Genomic DNA, 20,120 nt, shown 5'->3' with positions numbered 1-20,120 from the left:
ATAGGTGCATTGAACATATGCTCACAGGACCCCATTGACACTTTCTTCATAGATGACTTCAAAAATTAGTTATTTTGGGGTTTTCAGCCATTTTTGACTAAAAATGTATATTTTTGGCTTCTTTGCCCTTGTATGTAAACCAAATCACCTGAAATTTGGCAGAAAGGTAAATTGGACATATGACAACAGGATTCCATCAACACTTTCTTCATAGAGCACTTATAAAATGAGTCATTTTGGGATTTTTTGCCATTTTTAACTAAAAAAATGTATATTTTTGGCTCCTATGCCCTTATATTGAAACCAAATGACCTAGAATTCGGCATGAAGGTGTGTAGGACAAGTGCCCACAGTACTTCATTTTCCCATTGAGCAAACATGACTTCAAATTGTTGAATTGGGGGATTTTTTCAAGGATGAAGATGGATTGCAATATGCTGTATTTGCTCCTAAGCAAATGTCGGCCTTTCTAGTTTTCATACTGTTTCTTTCTTTCTCCTGTCGCGATCGTTAAAGTGATTCATCTCCGTCGTTCCTGCACCGAATGACCTGAAATTTGGCACAAAGGTAGAGTGGGCCAATACCCAGATGCTATTTTCTCCTTTTTTTGATAGATACCTTTAAAATGATTTTATGGATGTTTTTAGGTCCATTTCTGACCATGACTATATATTCTTGCCTCCCGTGCCCAGGTACTCAGTCCAAATGACCTGAAATTTGGTATGATACTGCGGGAGATAGTTATTAAAAGAACCAAGCTATCATTTTTGGCCCAAAATCACTTCATAATGATTTATAAGCCGGTTTGGCGGGGTATCTACGTGTATTTTCATGCGTTTCACGCGTTTCGCGCGTGTCACCATATATGGTCACGTCCCGCGAGTGACGTAATGTGGTGCAGCTGTGAGTTGTGCCTAAATGTAATTACCGCGTCACCAATACGCGCGGCACTTAGCGGAAGCGATGACCTGATTGGGTACAGCAAATGAGGAAGTGTCTTTCAAATTAGCAGCTTAACCATACCAGGAGAGCATGTCGTCGGGGAAGAAATTTGTTAAAAGTAAGTAAAAAATCGTACTGTTTAACTTAAAATTGGCTACAATGCACAAACACAGTAACAAATTTGGGTAGCTTGTCGTCGTTATTGTGTAGTTTTTGTACGTTTACTTAACGCAAGTTTAGAGTGTCGGGTTTAGCGATACAGCAGGGCGTGCAGAATGGCGCGGTGAGTGGTACCTGAAACTACACAAAGGAAATACTAATCATTGTATTGTATTCTATTTTCTACTAGTCTCCAAGCAGACCCTACGGTGCCTTAGAAATAGTATCAAAGCTGGCAAGGGACTTAGTGTAGCCCTTTGGCCGGCTATCTCCATTTGGCCGGCTATGCTCCTTTGCCAGTTTTTATATTATCTCTGAGGCACCGATGGGTCTGCTTATTGGAGACTATTTTCTACTGGATGAAGAGGATACACCACCAGTTGTGCAGACACATGGGATTGTGCCTTGATAGAAGGTGTCAATTTGACAGTGCTAAATTTATTATTGGCCGGGTGCTGAAACTCTGGCCTGTCAGAGGGTACAATAGTCAACCGGCCACAAGTGGCACCAACAGACACCAAGCAGAGGATAGCAAAGTCAAGTGCAAGAAGTGTTCCCACATACATTATGAAATTATGACAGAAACACCATCATTCCTGCATCGAATGACCTGAAGTTTGGCACAAAGGTAGAGTGGGCCAATACCCAGACCCGATTTTTTCTGTTTTTTTCATAGATACCTTTAAAATGATTTTATGGATGTTTTTAGGTGGTGTTCTGACCGAACTGTATAATTGTGCCTCCTGTGCCCAGGTATTAAGCCCAATGGACCCGAAATTTGGTATCATGATGATAGTGCATGAGATATTTACTAAAAGGACCCCGATATCATTAGCCTGGGTACCATTCTCCGCGGTCGGCTTTGGGGTGTTTTTCCCGGCACCGACCTGCTTCTGTCAGTCTGTCTGATTAGCTGCCCTTTGAGATTTCGCCGATAGAGCTTGTAGCCGGCCTTTTGAGTTTACCCCGACTTTCTTTCTTGAAGAACAACGGTGTCTTCTTTGTTAATGTGTGAATCACTAGCATACTGTTTGCGTGTTGTAATCAAGAAATAAAAGTGTGCTTACTGTACAGTACTAGTATGAAAGAACCGTAATTCCGAGTCATTCTCAAACTGGATCTTTTTTTTTTCAAATTCAATTTTGGAACAGTCCATTTTCGCAAGGAGGAGCGGAGTAAAAATAGCTGAATTTGCTCCTAAGCAAATACCGGCCTTTCTAGTTTTTCTTCTTCTTTCGTTGTGATCGACCATTTTTTTCTTACCATAACGTTTTACTTCTAGACTTTGTACTTGAGGGTATCCTCTATCTATATGACACCCCTTGGAGAGATGCCTACGCCAATGTCAGCTCACCGGACTATGAAGAATTACACAATGACGTTCACTTAAACGTAAGTTATGCTTGCTGTTTGGAAGACGTTTCCTGAGGAAAGGGTTATAATCGTTTTGAAATCCATTGTGGTTATCATAAGATCATACTTCACTGCCGTTTTTACGATAACAGAATAAGTACACATAAACAACGTATATATTTTGTCAATACGATTTGCTAGTATGTCTGTCTCTGCAACTTTAGGTGTTGGAGGAGGCACTACATCTTGAGGATGCGTCCGTTGCTCTTGTCAAGAACTTCACGTAAGTGCTGACTATATTACAGGCTATCTGTAATTAAATAAGACACAGTGCTAATCAAAAAGACGTACAGCTGTGATGAAATTAATTCAACCAAGCTTCAACCAAGTTTTAGAATAAATGCAGTTTGCAACTTTTGTTGTAGATCATTCATGTTCTCTGAAAGATATTTCACTTTGTGCACTTTTTGAATGAAGGACTGGAATGTTTGTTTTGTCGTTGCAGTTGTTGATACAACATTCATGTTGTCCAGTTTGACAATATAGGCATCATGTTCTCATCCATCTTTTTGTCTTTCTCTCGCATTAAAGTTGCAGTCTGCAGAGGATACCATCTATAATAATTACTTGCTGTGGCCTAAAATGATAGATATTCATCTCCAAAACCTGTTTCAAACTACAGGGAAGAGAACGGTTACGTCTTGGCAGATCTGCTCATTTTCATGCCGAACCGCTCTGTGGCCATCCAGAAGTACAGCGCGTTGATTGCTGCCAATAGGACGGGGAGGTTTGGGGATCTGAACGGAACGCTCTTCCATCTCGACGATCCAAGTAAGCTTTGAATGATCAACGTTTACATCTACGACGTACGAGTGACTTATAACAGATCAAAGAACGTATATGATACAGAGAACAGGCCCGTAAAATTTTTGACAAGAATTCCAAAATCTTGGAAATTTTTCGGAAATGTGTAGTTGCATCATCCCTCTAGAGGGGAATAGCTCGTGAATGGATTGACGGATCTTCAGGATATTTGGAATTTAGATAGCTTCAAAGATGCCGTAGACAATCATGCAAATCAGGGGCTAATTTGCAGAATCAATGGGGACAGTTTATAAAAACACTGCATTTCATGTTAGAATGCTAAAAAATATGCCATATGCAACTAAAAAAGGGAGAAATATTAGGCTTACTGTTACTTACAAAAATTCGATTCTTGCGACATTTGATAGCAACATGTACGTTAAGTTGAACATGTGGACGTAAGTCGTACAAATTAGAGTCTCATTTACATGATTTATGAGAAAATGCTGCAATAGCTTTCTATGGTAAGACTTTGATACTTTCAACACTGTTATTTAGGTAGAGGAGATCAACTGACATCTTTCTTGTCAACAACAATGCCCGACAACCATTCATCGCGTAAAACAATCTTCATACATACAGTCAGGCGAAAGGATACAACAACAATCATTAATACTTATGAACATTGCTCTCCGCACAGAGAGTACAGCTCCTCCCGCTACAGAAGAAGTAACAGCTCCTCCCGCTACGGAGGAAGTAACAGCTCCTCCCGCAACAGAGGAAGTAACAGCTCCTCCCGCTACAGAAGAAGTAACAGTTCCCCACGCTACAGAGGAAGTAACAGCTCCTTCCGCTACAGAGGAAGTAACGGCTCCTCCCGCTACAGAGGAAGTAACAGCTCCTCCCGCTACAGAGGAAGTAACAGCTCCTCCTTCAACAGAAGAAGCAACAGCTCCTGCCGCTACAGAAGAAGCAACACCTCCCCCAACAGAAGAAGCAACAGCCGCTCCTGCTACAGAGGACGCAACAGCTCCCCCCGCTACGGAGGAAGTAACAGCTCCTCCCGCTACAGAGGAAGTAACAGCTCCTCCCGCTACAGAAGAAGTAACAGCTCCTCCCGCCACAGAGGAAGTAACAGCTCCTCCCGCTACAGTAGAAGCAACAGCTCCTCCTGCTACAGAAGAAGCAACTACCACCACTTTGGTTTCAACTGCAACTCCGACCGCACAGAGTTAGTGACATAGCCCCTTCCTTCTTTTTTGCTTTTAAGAGGCTTGATATGCTTGCTGTAGGTTAGCGTTATGACAATTTGTTTATCTATTTATTTGCCTTCAATACATATTATCATATAGCCAGATGGAGTTGGCCAATCAGAGGCCCCCATTTCCCATGGGTTATCAGGCAGTAACCTCAAAAGTGGTCGGTTATTCTAATAACCGACCACTTTTTGGACCGCACCATTATACAGGGGACAGTCATGAATTTTTTTTGTACTGTTGTTTGTGTGTAAACCATGCATAACTGTCAAAAATATTATGATTGATTGGTTATGTTAATTAGGGCTCCACATGGGGAATATAGGGATACTTGAAAAGGAATTATGCTGATTTTACACATTTTCATTATGGCTTTCTAACGTGATTAAGCCGGTACCTTCCTAAATCACTTCATATATACGTACTTTGTCGTGCCCAAGTGAAAAGGCTCTGCATGGGGGGTACCAGGACTCCACTTAATACATGTAGTTTGTATTGCAAATAAGCCACATGTTGATGCTGATATGCTATCTCACAAACAGATGATTAGTTAAAATTATTAGTTAAATGATGATGATGAAATAGTTTAATGTTTGTATTATATATAGACACTATTGTACAATATATATATTGCAAATGTATTTTTATGTATGTACTAATGTATTAAAGTGTTTATTTGTTATAAAGGAATTTGTGTGAAATAACTGTCAGTTGGATAGGCTATATGATAATAACGTTAATGCCCCGCCTTATCCTCGGTGTATATGGTGAGATAATCCCTGGTCAGGTGCGATAACCACCTCATAAACCACCTCGTTCGCTACGCTCACTCGGTGGTTTATTCGGTGGTTATCGCTCTTGACCAGGGATTATCTCACCATATACGCCTCGGGGCGGGCGCATCAACCCTTTATTAATCGACCATTGTGTTACTCTGTTTGCCTTCAATAAACATTGTTTCACTTACAATACTACTGCCACAGTTAGTCCGCAACCTAACACAACGGCACCGACTGGAGCAACTACAACTCAACAACCTAACACAACAGTTTCAACCGCGGCAGCTACAACTCAACAACCTAACACAACAGTTTCAACCGCGGCAACTACAACTCAACAACCTAACACAACAGTTTCAACCGCGGCAGCTACAACTCAACAACCTACTTTGGCTACAGGTAAAGCAACAGATCCATGTGTTTTTGTTCATGTAGCTGCTAGTGTTAGACGAAGATGTTCATACTATTCGATTTACTCAAACCCCGTGTTGGAGTCCATCTCCGCTGTAATGTTTATTATATTTTGCATATTTTCCATGTCTTCCAATGCGGCAACAGTGTGTACTCCGGTTGTGGTAAATAATACCTCGACAGCGACGCCACTGCAACCCTCCACTTCAGCAGCTGACACGTCATTGTCATCGGGTAAACCATTAACTTATATATCATCATCTTTACTGCCATATTGGTGGCAATGGTACCTCTATCTATTTTCCTTTTGCTTCCCACCGGGAAGCCAAAGACTAGGTGATTCTATTAACGTGTTATCGGGTCGATAGGAATGTCTTAGGCTGGCTTCCCATTTATACATCCTAAATTCCTTGTCAATCTAATGATCTATTGAAAGAGGCTTTCATCGAAGTTAAAAAGTTAAATTGAACATTTCAATAGAATATATGGAAATGTAAAGACTCTGATTAGGATCTATACCAGTTACAGACAATGCATTAAAGGTGTTGTATGGCACAGAAAAAGTAGAATTATCAGATGAACATGCAGATAACTACATTTTTAAATTCTCGTTTCTTATTATTGCCCCCGTTTTTTATTCATTAAGGATGCTTCAGTCATGCCGATGTGAGTCACAGCGTGGCGTATGCAGGAACGTGTTACACATTTTCCTCGTCAAACGCCAACTTCATTGACTTCCACGATGCCGACTGTTTTGCGCTGGGCTTGCAGCCTGTGAAAGTCACCAGCGAGGATGTCCACAATGTCCTTAAGAAACAACTACAGTACCTAGATGGTCAACAGGGATCCAAAGATCACTGGATCGCACTAGCGTTCAGGAACGGAAAGTGGGTCTTCGATGACGAAGAGACAGAGGTGCTGGACGACGAGAGCAGCCAATGGGCGAGCGACGTTGATGTGGATGCAGAAAGCGTGCCCCGCAGATGTGCAGTCATGGCGCCGCCAAGTTATGACTGGGACATCAGAGACTGTGTGGAAAGAAAGAGATACATCTGTCAGAAACGTGAGTTAAAACGTTGCGCAACTTCCTGATATATAATTGTAAAATATTAGTTTTTCAGATCTCAATTTTTACAATGATCCCTCGAAAGCCACTGTGAACATTTCTCTTTCACAGTAAAGCCCCGTGAACACGAAAGCGAACAGTCCGTTTTATCCCTACCATGAAGTTTGCAATGCTTTACGCTTTTGGAAAAGAAAAAGTGCCTTTAGCACTTCGACATTCATTGGAACTCTGTAGGATTCAAATTAGCAAAACTGTAATGCACTTACTATTTTGTATTGAACAGAGAAGCAATCATACATAACTTCACATACAAAACTACACAATGTCATTCTATTCATGACACGATATTAGCTACTCATGTATCTACTTAAAATGTGAATCTGACGATGTTGCGTTTATTTTCATGCAGGTATCGAGCTTCCAAGTAAGTACATGTATCATCTCCGTTTCTTTATATAAAGCTAAGTATAGTCAAGATATACTATCTTTCACTATAGCATTATGGGTACACTAGCAAAGGGTGGTGTCACTTTGCGAGTGGTGTGCGATACCTTCTTTCCATGCACAGGGTGGAATGGTCGAGTTCTTAGGACCAGTGTGCATGGCTAGATTTGTTGGATTAAGACTCCTGGCGTCTCTCCCGGTGTTTTCGACAACCGATGACCAATAACTGTCTGAAGTAACAGCAGTCCAGGTTGCAAATATGATATAACGATGACCCATATTATGAACAGACACTGATTTTTTTACATCGTTTTCAGGTTGTTTCCAAGGCGCTACCGTCAACTCTAGCGTTGCCTATCGGGATGTTTGTTACACGTTTTCGTCAACACCAGTTCCGTTCCAAGACGTGGATTGTGCCGGCATTGGATTCGAAGCCGTGAAGGTTAAGAGCGTCATCACCCACAATGTTCTGAAGACACACCTGCTGTACCTGGGGAACCCCCTGTCATACTGGATAGGACTGGCCGTTGTGAACGGAAATTGGGCCTATGACGACGCGGGGACCCAACTCCTTGATGACGAGATTAGCCAGTGGGGGAGCGGTGTGGACGAAACGAACACGACGCAACTCGTTCGATGCGCAGCCATGGTGCCACCGATATACGACTGGGACGTCGAAGATTGTGAAGAAGGGCACAACTACATCTGTCAGAGGGGTGAGTGGAACTATTTCACTCTTAATCAGCCACTGACCCATTTCTTCAGCAAAGGACCGTTTTCCCTGCATTTACTACGAGTCTGTTTAAGACCCAGTCTTTAAGAGCACTGTTTAAGACCAAAGCTTTACGTATACATTTGTCGACATGCACAATTCTAATGGTCCCAACAGATGGGAATAAAAGTACAGAATTCTAGAACTAACGACGATGCTTATCAATTCTTACACTGTTGTTCGTTTTCCTCTTTTCACAGATATACCACTAACACGTGAGTATTACCCATTTCAGCTGTATACATATACATATACATATACATATACACCTTTTTATTATGAGTCGTCTTTTAATGGTACTGTATCCTTTAATTCCAATAGAGCCAATAAACATTAACTACTACAAACTAAGTTTATGTTTTTCTTTTTTCAAACGTGTTCCATGTGTTACAGCTTGTTACAATGGCAGTGACGGTGATGTGGTCAGTGCCCTGTATAAAGGAAGATGCTACCTGATTCCTCCGTTCCGAGACGGTTATAACGACTACGTAGACACGAGGTGCACCAACTACGGCGCGGTTGCTGTTCTTGATAAGGACTCCGAAATTCACGCCCTGCTTGTTCGTCTGCTGGAGAGGAACCAGATTTCCGGGGACGACTTTTGGATCGGGTTGTCTTATAGGTATGTTCTCAAATGTGTAACACGTACACTCTTGGCGTCTTGCCATAGGTTCTTGACTCCTTGTACGTAGTCTATGCTTTTCTTATTGTCGTTTTTTTTTTTTTTGGTGTATATTTAAATTCAGCGTGAGTAGATTGACAGGAAGTGAGTGGAAAGATGACCGCAAAAGTAGGTTTTGTCGAACTGGCTGGGGGTACAGGTCAGAGCTGGCAGATATTGTTGTTAATCAGATGTTACCGTCTAGTTCTTATGGTGGCTAAATTTCAGCTAAAGTCTAGCAAGGAAAGCCTCGTAACGTTGGCATCTTATCACCTGGAAAACAACCCAAGAGCATTAGTATCACTTGAACCGGAACATGTATACAGATATGTGATGGACACATGCTAAAAAGCCATTGGATATGTTACAGCAATGGTGAATGGACATTCGATGATCAAACAACGTTGACAAGTTTCGACACCTGGTCAGATGGTCAGAACACCACCAGCCCACAGAGACCAAATACGTGTGTCGACCTCCTTCGCAGATGGAGTCGACTGGGTCATTCAAGACTGCAGAGCGAGAAACAGGTTCATCAGATGAAGATACGCCCCATAACTTTGTTGGCCGTTTTATTTGTGTGAACTTACAACATAAGCTGTTGGTTAGAAACGTGCACTTAAAGACACCGACTTTCTTATGAAAAACCCCTTTAAAGGAAAATGTTTTGTCACAAAAGCTCACTTTCTGTGTATGCATACGATATAAAGAACAATACTCCCTTGCACTGGCCGTATGTTTTTCATACTATTTATAGGATTATTGTGTCAACAATGCACTGCTTTAGCTTTGTATGTGTCTGTGTTAACGTAGTTTTAGAAATACCCTATGAATCATTGTGCTTTTCATTCTATTTCAGTTCCACCAACACCAGAGCCTCGTGAGTATCCATACCTGAATATATGTAGTTCTAGTTATGATATCTCAAACGATATGCTCATTCACTGTTACAGCTACCAGTATAAATACTTAAAGTCTGTCTTTTAACCAGTAATTTTGCGAGTTTGGTGATTATCAGTTGATATCTTCAATGGTATGCTTTATTGTGTGATGTGACCCCAGTTTGTCAAATCGCATCATTGCAAGTGTGATGTTTGATGTTATTTTCCTTATGTTGAAGCCACCACAGTTCCGGCTACTACAATAGTGTGCTCTACGATTCCAACGACGACTTCCGAGGTATCAACAGCACCAAACACCACGCTGCAATCACCAACAGCAGCAGGTAAAAACGTAGCTCATGTCTCCGCTTTGCCTCATGTTTACTCATTTCCATACCAAATTATGACACAGTTTTCATTCTATCGTTACTATAACATAGCCAATGGCACCCTCTCCTTTTATCGCCTGCCCAATCCCGATTGATTCGTGGCATCAAAAGTTGTGCATAAGCTACGTCTATGTAAATGTCGTGGTTTTTGCCTTTCCAACAGTGCTTCGGGTAATTCTAAATATCGCACTTGTTATATTCTAATTCAGAACCTATTAACCAATTTCCCCGTATATTCGACGCGTTCAGCATATCTACGTTTCAGCATCAGGACCCTATAGACTTATACTAACTAACCACAGCGCCCACAAGAACTACACTGGCCTCTTTGATGATACTACACGTGTCCAAGGCATAAGGGGAACTGAGACTACCTACTGTCCCTTAATAATGCAAAACTGACATGAAATTCAACTCGCCCCTCCTCAGCGTCAACCTCCACAGCAACAACTAGTCAGCAGGCTAACACAACTGCAGCAACAACTGCAATAACCTCTCAACAACCTAACATAACTGCATCAACCGCTGAAACTACGACTCAAAAGGCAGACACCACCGCTGGTAAGACTAAATCAGATTATGACAGTATTGTTATGCATATACATGTATGGCAGCACGTGTATCTTGTCTTCTCTACGAGCATCCCCGGTGGGACGTTTTGGTGAGTTGGATAACAATACAACACAAAGTATATATACGTGTACACCTTTGTTTTCTTTAAACAATACCAGAATCTGGATCCGTCGGCTCAAAGCAATTAAAGAATAATTACCGCCATGAGAAATGGATGTATAATTTTGGGTGTGTCTGTTTGTCTGCTTGTTTGTCCGTCTGTTTGTGTTTCCGGATATTTGTGGTCAGCATAACTCTAGAACCTCTGGATGTATTACAATGATATTGGGCATGTGATGTGGGTGGGGGTTGAGAAGACGGGGGTGATGGGAATGGGGGTCAAGGTTGATTTGGGCCCCCTGATCATGATAGCAGCAGAACTTCCATTTTTTTTATATCTTTTGCTTGTGTATCGTTTGTGGCTGTATTAGTTTTTTATGTATCTGTGGCTCAAAATAGTAGTAGTTTAGAAATATCCTATTAATCATTGTGTTTTTTTATTCTATTTCAGATTCACCAACACCTGACGCTCGTGAGTATATTTGAATATACTTGAATACATGTAGTTCAGATATCTCAAACAATATGCTAATTCACTATTGCAGTTATCGGTATAAATACTTCAACGTGTCACTTTCTGTAACTAATTATCTTGCGAATATATGGTAATTTCCGTCATTACACAGTTGAGATACTTATTGAGTCATCAAAGGCATGCTTTATTGGTTGATGTGACACCAGTGTCCCAAATTGCATCATTGCAAGTGTGATGTCTGATGTCATTTTTCTTATGTTGAAGTCACCACAGGTCCGTTTACTACAATAGAATATTCTACGTTTCCAACGACGACTTCCGAGTTATCAACAGCACCAAACACCACGCTGCAGTCATCAACAGCAGCAGGTAAAAACGTAGCTCATGTCTCCGCTTTACCTCATGTTTGCCCATTCCCATTCCAAAATCATCCTACAGTTGCCTAAAAACATAGCCAATGGTGCCTACATATTTATTGCTCTCTTTCTTCTGCTGAAAGCCCAACAGACACAAGTTCTGATTTTGATCCTATTAGATTGTACTACATTTATATCGCCTGCCCAATACCTCCGTCGTGGAATCAAAAGTTGTGCATGAATTACGTTTATGCTTTAATGTCGTGGTTTTGTTTCCAACCGTGCTTCTACTACTTCTAAATCGTACTTCAAAACCTTATGTTATAAAACCAAGCTTTCTTGAGTCCAAGCTTTCCTGAATATTTGATGCGTTCAGCACATCTACATCTCAGCATCAGGACCCAGTCTCCATCTTAAACCACATAGATTAATCTTAACTAACAACAGCACCCATAAGAACTACGCTGGTCTCTATGTTGATACTACAAGCGTCCACGACTTAAACGGAAACTAAGTCTGCCCAGTGACACTTAGTAATGAAAAAATAGAATCGAACTCTTTCTTACTCAGCTTCAACTCCCACAGCAACAACTATTCAGCAGACTAACACAACGGCTACAGCCCAACAACTTACCACAACTGTATCGGCCGCTGAAACTACAACACAACAGCCAGACACCACTACTGGTAAGACTAAATCAGATATAGTACATTGCATTTTGCCTTCTCTGTGAGCATTTATGGCATAACGTATTGGTGACTTGCAATTGGCGATAATCCAACAGTAGCTATATTCGTGTACACCTACGTTTTTTGTTTTTGTTTTTTTTTTCTTTATTGAAATACGTGTAATAATACAAATAAACGGACGAGGACTCAAGTTACATTCAACTTATATTAACGCCGCCACTTATACAAGAATTGAAAATAATAAATTATACAGGACAATAATATATAGATAATTACATATGTATGAACAGAGTGCGTGAGTCGATCTCCCTTACTGGAGTAGAAAACAAAAACAAAGAATTATACTTGAATCTAAAAACGATTTGTTGTTGCAATGTACACATGTGTTGCTTCTATAATTCTGCAATTGACGTTGAAGGAGCAGAAAGAACTACCTTGTAAAATCAACATTTCTTTGGCATTATTTGCAAGACTGTGGAAATCAAGTATATGTACAAGTAACCCAGAGAGTTTGCCGATGAGAACTGAGCGCTGGTAATTATAGGTAGGGCAGTGCAAAAGGTAGTGTGAAATAGTTTCGAATGGACACCCGCAGCTGCAGGCTGGGCTTGACACAAGACCCCGCGTGAAAAGACTATAATTCAAGCTGCAGGTGCCCATACGAAGTCGTGAAATGAGAATGCAAGAGTGTCGAGACCCGAAGCTGAAATGGCTGAATTTGGGAGGGCGTATCGTTTTAAAAAGATGTTCTCGAAATTTCGAGAAATCGAGTGCACGAAGAGTTAAGTCCAAGTTGTTCCAAGCAGTGATGGAATATGGAGTAAAGGACTTTCCAAAGCGGTCAGTCGAAAATTTAATAGGTCTCAAGTTTCTGCTGTTTCTCAAATCATAATTACATATCACCGTAATTGCATAAGGAAGTAAAGTGGTAAGGTATTCACGAGTCAGTCCGTTAACAATATTGTGAAATAGTAATAGGCGGTGAATATGACGCCTGTCGGACAATGACTCCCAGCCGAGTTCTTTACGAGTGGCAGAATATGATGACCCTTTTATTGCACCGGTTACAATGAGGGAACAGTGATACTGAATTCTTTCGACGAGATTTGATTCCTCAATTGTGCACCCGTGCCAAACAATGTCAGCATATTCTAACAATGAACGAATTTTCTTTGAACAGTATCAGAATTTGGGGCCGACTACTAAAAATGAAAAGTGATTTTATGGATATTTTTGTTATTCGTTTGAACAGAGCAATGTACAAGATTCCGATGCTTCAGCGGCGAGTGCATTTCCTTCGTCAAGTCCTGTAACGGAGTTCCGGACTGTAGTGATGGCAGCGACGAGCACCCGGCATTTTGTATGAATAATGAAGTCTACGGTAAGCTATTTTTGCGTTTCGTCGCCCTCTGGCGACGAAACGCAATGTATTTGGTTTTACCTTCAGTGCTTCAATGATGCTTCGATGGATCGGTGCATGCATGAATGCCTGAATGGTTCAACACTGTGTAGCATAGGATGAAGACCCTCCACATTTGTTGTTCTACCATTGCCTTATATGGCAAGACCTTCACGTTTGTTGCGTCAGCCTGATTTGTACGTGACATAGGCAACCGCATGTAGCCGCTACGGAAATGTGAATTTTCTGATGGAAAAAGCTGAAGACACATTAGACTTTCATAGGTAGATTTCTAATATATTTCATAATGTAATCTAATCTTAGGCTATTATTTTTATTCAATGATATTAAGGGATTGTAAGCTTATCTATTTCATTTGGCGCTATTTCAATTGGTTATTTGCGTTTGGTGACCACTATAGAAGGCGACAGACTCCATTCACATCCACCATTGAGGAACGAACGCTGTGAGGTAGGACTGTTCGGAAATACCATTGCATTGTGGTTTCGGACTTCAATATCCTGGAAAATGGCCATATTATATCTATTCCACAAGATTGCACAAGAAAAAAAGTGATTTTATCAAGAAAGCGACCGAAAATCGACATAAATAATACTATGTAGTGAGGTTAAAGCATTATGTACACTCACATGTAACACACGTAACAACTTAGCTCAAACGGTAAAGTCACAGGTCTTCAGATCCGAAAGTACCTGGTTCGAAACACCGAGAGTGGATTTTTTTCTTTTTAAATATTGAAGATAATATACAAATATTCTATTTGTTTATTGATATCATATTTCTATATCTCATTTTTTTATTATTTAAGAAAAAATGATTTTATCAAGAAAGCGACCGAAAATCGACATAAATAATACTATGTAGTGAGGTTAAAGCATGATGTACACTCACATGTAACACACGTAACAACTTAGCTTAAACGGTAAAGTCACAGGTCTTCGGATTCGAAAGTCCCTGGTTCGAGCCCAGAAGTGGATTTTTTTCTTTTTAAATATTGAAGATAATATATAAATATTCTATTTATTTATTGATATTATATCTTTATATATCATTTTTTTATTAGTTTAGTATTCATTTCATATATGCAAGGCCTTTGTCTTATGAACATAGATTCCAAACCCGGCATTCGAATTTTTCTGTTCATGGTAATGGAAAATACCGTGCAGCGGCTCCTATGCGCGGTAAGATGATTCTCGCAAAACACTCGCCACTAAACTACTATTCATGATGTAAACAGAGGCTCTTGATGTTGTTTGCATGAAACTCCATCAAAAACAGCGATCCTTTCTTACAGTAGCAAATGCTCCATTGTTCAGTATCGACTTAATTCAGAAGTTTTCAGACAACACGGACGTGGAAAGTCACACCGCTCGACACAAAAGTATGGAAATTTTCATGAATATTAGCAAAATTATCCAGGAAAGCAAGGAAGAAATGTTGTAAATGCGGAAACCAGTATAATAGAGATGAGGTAGCTGTTAATTGGTTTGGATATTTGTTTGACATTTGGTAGTCAATTTAGATAGAATCTTGTCACAGTGCTGATGGTGCTTTTTCAAGTGTACATAAGTACCTGAGTACTAGTATATTAATAGCTTTTATAATGAACTTATTGTACAATTTAAAATAAAGTTGTAAGCCAAGACCAGCTATTAAACAGTACTCCTTTCCAAAATAACAATTTTTCTTATAGACGCAACAGCCCTTGAGTGACTTTTTCTAACAGATTTTACTTCAAGAAAGAGACAGTTCACACTCATAAACGTAGACGAAACGCCAGCTTTTTTTAATAGCACTTGTTTTCATTCTTTACTTTCTTTCTGTGACTATCCTGATATACTAATCAAATACATCATATGATATACAATCCAAGAGTTATACATTGCAACCTTAGATAGTGTACTCCAGCGAGACACAACGGTAGTCATCTACACTATTATGGCAATGGCCATTTTGTAAGACACTTTGGAACTGTAAATGACATATATATGTAATGTTTGTATTTCGTTATTTTTGTACAGGTGTGTGTCGACCTATCAGTCCTACAGTAGACTTCATTTGTACCCATCTTTTGCCGTATGAGAACACATCGTTACCGAACTACCTAAACCACACCACAGAGACATCGTCTTTGCAAGCTGCATTTGCCCTGAACCAAGCGTCAGGATGTCATCCTTCATTTACATTCCTCATGTGCACGACAGTGTTTCCAAAGTGCGAGGATGACCAGCTAGTGAGTAACATTAGCCGCCACCAGGCCTTCCTACGGGGTGCGGGGATCGTAAAAGTACGCAAAAAATCGGAAAATTGGCCAGAGGAGTCAGACCACCCTTCATGTTTTCCCTCCGCGGCCGACCAACTCAGCAAAATTCCCCCGGCAAATTATTCTCCCTATAATAGCCAGTGTAGTCAATCTGGTAGAGACTAGAGTAACATACTGATAAAACCCTGGACGTGTTAGACAATTTCCACTAAAATACATTCAAACCTTGATGCCAATTCTCATCTACAAAACTTTGCCGTATTGCGCTTATGTCTTGTACTGCTTCGTGACGAAAACAAAGCAGTATCTTCTTAATCATCAAGTGAATCGGCAAGTGAATCCAAAGTCTCTTGAATTCTACTATCTTATTCGCTGCTCGAGCTCATTCGAATTATGATGAATCGTTCCTCAGGTCCCGCCATGCCGAGAACTGTGTGATGAAGTTCGGACCAGTTGTGAAGCTTCACTGCAAGCTGTCGGGGAAGAATGGCCAAGAAACTGCTCAGATCTGCCGAGCAGGGATGACGCGGAATGTCTTGAGCCAACAACTTCTGGTAAAATCAAAGTTTCCTTGATGTGACCATAATTGTTCTTAATGTAAACATTTTAGATATCCTCTACTCCATCCTCTGAAAGTATTGCTCAGAAAATTGGGCGGTTATGCCGGATGAACACTTCAGATCAAACTATTTCTAAATCATTGAATGTGTAAGTTTTAACTTTGAAATACGTAGCAAAACGGAAGCTTTTTCTGACTTCTGGCAAATTTGATTTGTCAAGAAAGCAACTTCAGTTATGCATAACTCTTACAATTATGTCAGTATTTGTATGGGTAAAAGGGGCATGATTCAGATGATTGAATGTTGATCGATATCATTGTGTTAATATCTGCCATGTTCTCTTTTCACAGGTACATGTGAACCATTTCCACAAGCATTTCAGGCCATATGTGAACCCCTCACCGGATACAACGCTACATCATTCCCGAACTCCTTCGGACATCTGTCGTTCAATCAGATGATAACCTCTCGAGAGTACTTCCTATTCGGGGCGATTTTAAGCAATATATCAACAAGCTGCTACCCAGGTGCCTTTACAGCGCTCTGTAGGATGTTCATGCCTCAATGTGAAAATGGCACCCAGGTAAGAAAACATTTACTGGCATTAAAAGCATGCATATAATTTCCGTAGACTGTCCTTTTTTGTATCTTTTTATTTGCAGTGTTCATGACATCACATCTATACATTAGACCGTTGGAAAAAATACTGTCAGTATAGGATTCCTGAAGTTCCAGGTAATTGTTTGTGAATGTGAACATAGGCAGGTCGATTTATGACTTATACTGTTAATTCATTTATTTCTTCTTTGAAATAAATTATCATTATCAAACAATTATCATTGTTTGTCGGCTGCAGATCCAGTTTTGCAGGAGCGCCTGTGAGGGGATCAACGCAAGCTGCGCGCCGGTTGGACTAGAGTTACCATTTTCATGTGACGTATTTCCCAGCCAGGACGACGATCCAACTTGTTTTCTGGTCGATCAGGAACCAGGTACATAGAGCTAATTCTTCGCATTATCGTTTAGCCAACATATATTGAATGTATCTAATATATCTTCAATATATAACTTGACAAACCATTTTACAAATTCATAGAGCAATGCTCGTTAAACTTTATTATCAAGGTACGTTGCAACTGTTATTTTAATCACGACTGAAGCATTTTCAAAATATTTTTGTCTAAAACTCATTGACTTTTGTAATTACATAGAAGGCCATACATATACTTCCCCTGTTGTTATATGTTGCTATCTATGTTTTACATATTACTTTAGTCTTTGAACTTCACATATCTGTTTTTGTCTTTCTTTACTTTAGGATGTGAACCCATCCGGTACAGCCGATGCATGGGCCTGTCGTACTCCCAAACATCCTTCCCGAACCTCTACCAAGTGCCGAATCAAGACTTAGCTCTTCAGTTTGCCCCGTCACTGTTCCCAACATTCGACCCTATCAGTGACTGTCATCCGGATCTGAATTTCTTCCTGTGTTCGATTTTCTTTCCCCAGTGTACGTCAGAAGGACAAATGTGAGTATCTTTTGAAGTTGAGAACTACCTTGGTTGGATGGTGAGATGGAAATATATTTTAAAAAGTGGCTGTGAAATTGGTTATAGTATATATATTATTATATAACTAAAGTCATATCCAACCCATCGAGTCGAAACGTTCTAATAACTGCTCATAGGGCCTTCACACGGAAATCGAATTAGCAGGAATCAAGCCGAACCAGCCGGAATGAAGTATTTGCAAACTTCGTGTCACATTCGGGGCCATTCGGTGGGAATTCCAAATGGGCTTTAAATCCCCTTCACACGAGAAGGAATGAGCCGGAATGCCGTCAGAATAAAAATTCTTGTCTATTCCTGTGAATTCGTAGTGCATTTTAGACATTCTTACGGCATTCGAAATATTCTTTCGGCCACATTCTGGCAGGATTCGAGGTGGCTTGCCGTTTCGGTTTTCCATCGAATGAGATAAGAATGTTTCGAATAATGTTAGAATGCCGTAGAATGCGGTCAGACTGCAGTCATAATAGTTAGAATACACTAAGAATCCACCAGGAATGCCATTCGATATTTCTCCACTTCGAATGCACCTCGACAGTTTTTGACATGTCAAAAACTTTCGAGCCAGCCAAAAGAACGGGGACGAATATCTCGAATGCAGTAAGAATGTTTAGAATACAGTACGAATTGCGAGGAATTGCCACGAATAGAAAAAAAATTCATTCGGACGGCATTCCGGCTCATTCGTGCTCTCGTGTGAAGGGGGCTTCAGTACTACGCTATCGCACGCAGTAATGCAATATGGTGATTGTGGTCATATTGAAACTATACCACTATTCGGACAAAAGAACATTATTTGGATCCTTTATTCTACAGACTTCCATGCCGCTCCTTATGTTATGAGATTAACGCCACATGTGGGGAACGGGCTCTGGCCGCCGGCATTGGATGGGATGCTTCCATCTGTCCTCGTCTGCCTGAAAACAACTGCTCTTTACCAAATGGTGAGTTAAATTAATAACTCATGATGACAATTATCATATCTCTTTTTCTTCGTTTGATATCAAATATTTCAGTCAAATATTTCCTTTCTTCATTTTTTATGTACTTACTTTACTCGTGATATTCAGTTTACACAAAAATTCAACTGTTGCAGTTTCCCTTTTTGTTTAGTGGCAGTACAAATGTCTGTGTTTTTTTTGTATCATGTTACTCCTTTTGATGATATATGTAATTTGATTTGAATAGCATAAGTTGGCTCAAGGCTTTCCGCAAATCGAGGGGCTTGGCCCTTTCGCAGATAGATTTCTCTTTGAAGATTTTACATAAAATTCCATATATAAAGGCTAGTTTAAACTCAAGTACGATATACAAAACTATTCAATTTTTGTACCCCTTCTCCAGCGTCAAGAACTACAACCCCAGCAGGCACAACCAGCCTTCGTCCTTCAACACCGACACCTACCCCTCGTACAGGTGAATGTAACAGCTGTTTTCCTGTCTCAATTTGCTTTTACTTTCATAATTATAGGCAAGAAAAGTAAACTGAAGCCAAGGAATGATTAGCTATCATCCATGGACATCTATTTACTTTTCTCGTTTCCATATATTTGACTCTCTACTACTCTGACTCCTAGTGCTACTGTCAACAAACAACAAAACACGTAAATCGCTGGGGCTCTAGACAAACTGACTCGCTAATCATTTGATGTATTGGTATATACGGTCATACCGGTTGAACAATTCAGATCCATACCTTTCTTAATAAATGAACCTGCAAATGAAGACTCATATGTCTTATGTTGAGAAAACAACATCATACGGGCATAACAATTCTGTAATCGTTTGAAAAGGTAAAAAGTGAAAAGTATCATTTTGTTAATACCTGCCATGTTTCTTTTCTACAGGTACATGTGAACCATTTCCACAAGCATTTCAGAGCTTTTGTGGAAACTTCACCGACGCCAGGTACAATGCTGTGTCATTCCCGAACTCCTTTGGTCATCAGTCGTTCCAGGAGATGCTAACCTCTCGAGAGTACCTCCTCATCCAATCGGTCCTCAGCAACACATCGCTAAGCTGCTACACAATCACCATCACAGCCTTTTGTAGGATGTTCATGCCGCAATGTGAGAATGACACACAGGTAAGATGATAAGGTGTTACGAATAAATCTCTAAATGCTGTCATGCCCTTTGTGCAGTCTGTCATTTTCTCGTATCCATTCCATTACAATGAAAATGATATAGAAATCCGTGA

At 40.3% G+C, this 20,120-nt stretch overlaps 1 protein-coding gene across 1 annotated transcript in view; it reads left to right on the top strand.

The window, feature by feature from the left end:
- LOC118411686 overlaps positions 1-20,120 on the top strand; it is a 70,147-nt gene that overhangs the window by 26,716 nt on the left and 23,311 nt on the right. The window contains exons 9-23 of the mRNA XM_035814164.1: positions 9,507-9,527; positions 9,768-9,872; positions 10,347-10,478; positions 11,041-11,061; positions 11,329-11,433; positions 12,006-12,107; positions 13,363-13,491; positions 15,552-15,763; positions 16,206-16,347; positions 16,704-16,936; positions 17,210-17,345; positions 17,672-17,882; positions 18,738-18,865; positions 19,266-19,337; positions 19,769-20,007. Coding sequence (XP_035670057.1) covers positions 9,507-9,527; positions 9,768-9,872; positions 10,347-10,478; positions 11,041-11,061; positions 11,329-11,433; positions 12,006-12,107; positions 13,363-13,491; positions 15,552-15,763; positions 16,206-16,347; positions 16,704-16,936; positions 17,210-17,345; positions 17,672-17,882; positions 18,738-18,865; positions 19,266-19,337; positions 19,769-20,007 — 1,988 coding nt within the window. The remainder of the gene's footprint in view (positions 1-9,506; positions 9,528-9,767; positions 9,873-10,346; positions 10,479-11,040; positions 11,062-11,328; positions 11,434-12,005; positions 12,108-13,362; positions 13,492-15,551; positions 15,764-16,205; positions 16,348-16,703; positions 16,937-17,209; positions 17,346-17,671; positions 17,883-18,737; positions 18,866-19,265; positions 19,338-19,768; positions 20,008-20,120) is intronic.

Source organism: Branchiostoma floridae, chromosome 3, assembly GCF_000003815.2.
Source record: "Branchiostoma floridae strain S238N-H82 chromosome 3, Bfl_VNyyK, whole genome shotgun sequence".
Classification (NCBI taxonomy): Eukaryota; Metazoa; Chordata; class Leptocardii; order Amphioxiformes; family Branchiostomatidae; genus Branchiostoma; species Branchiostoma floridae.
This window is presented reverse-complemented; position numbering and strand designations above follow the sequence as displayed.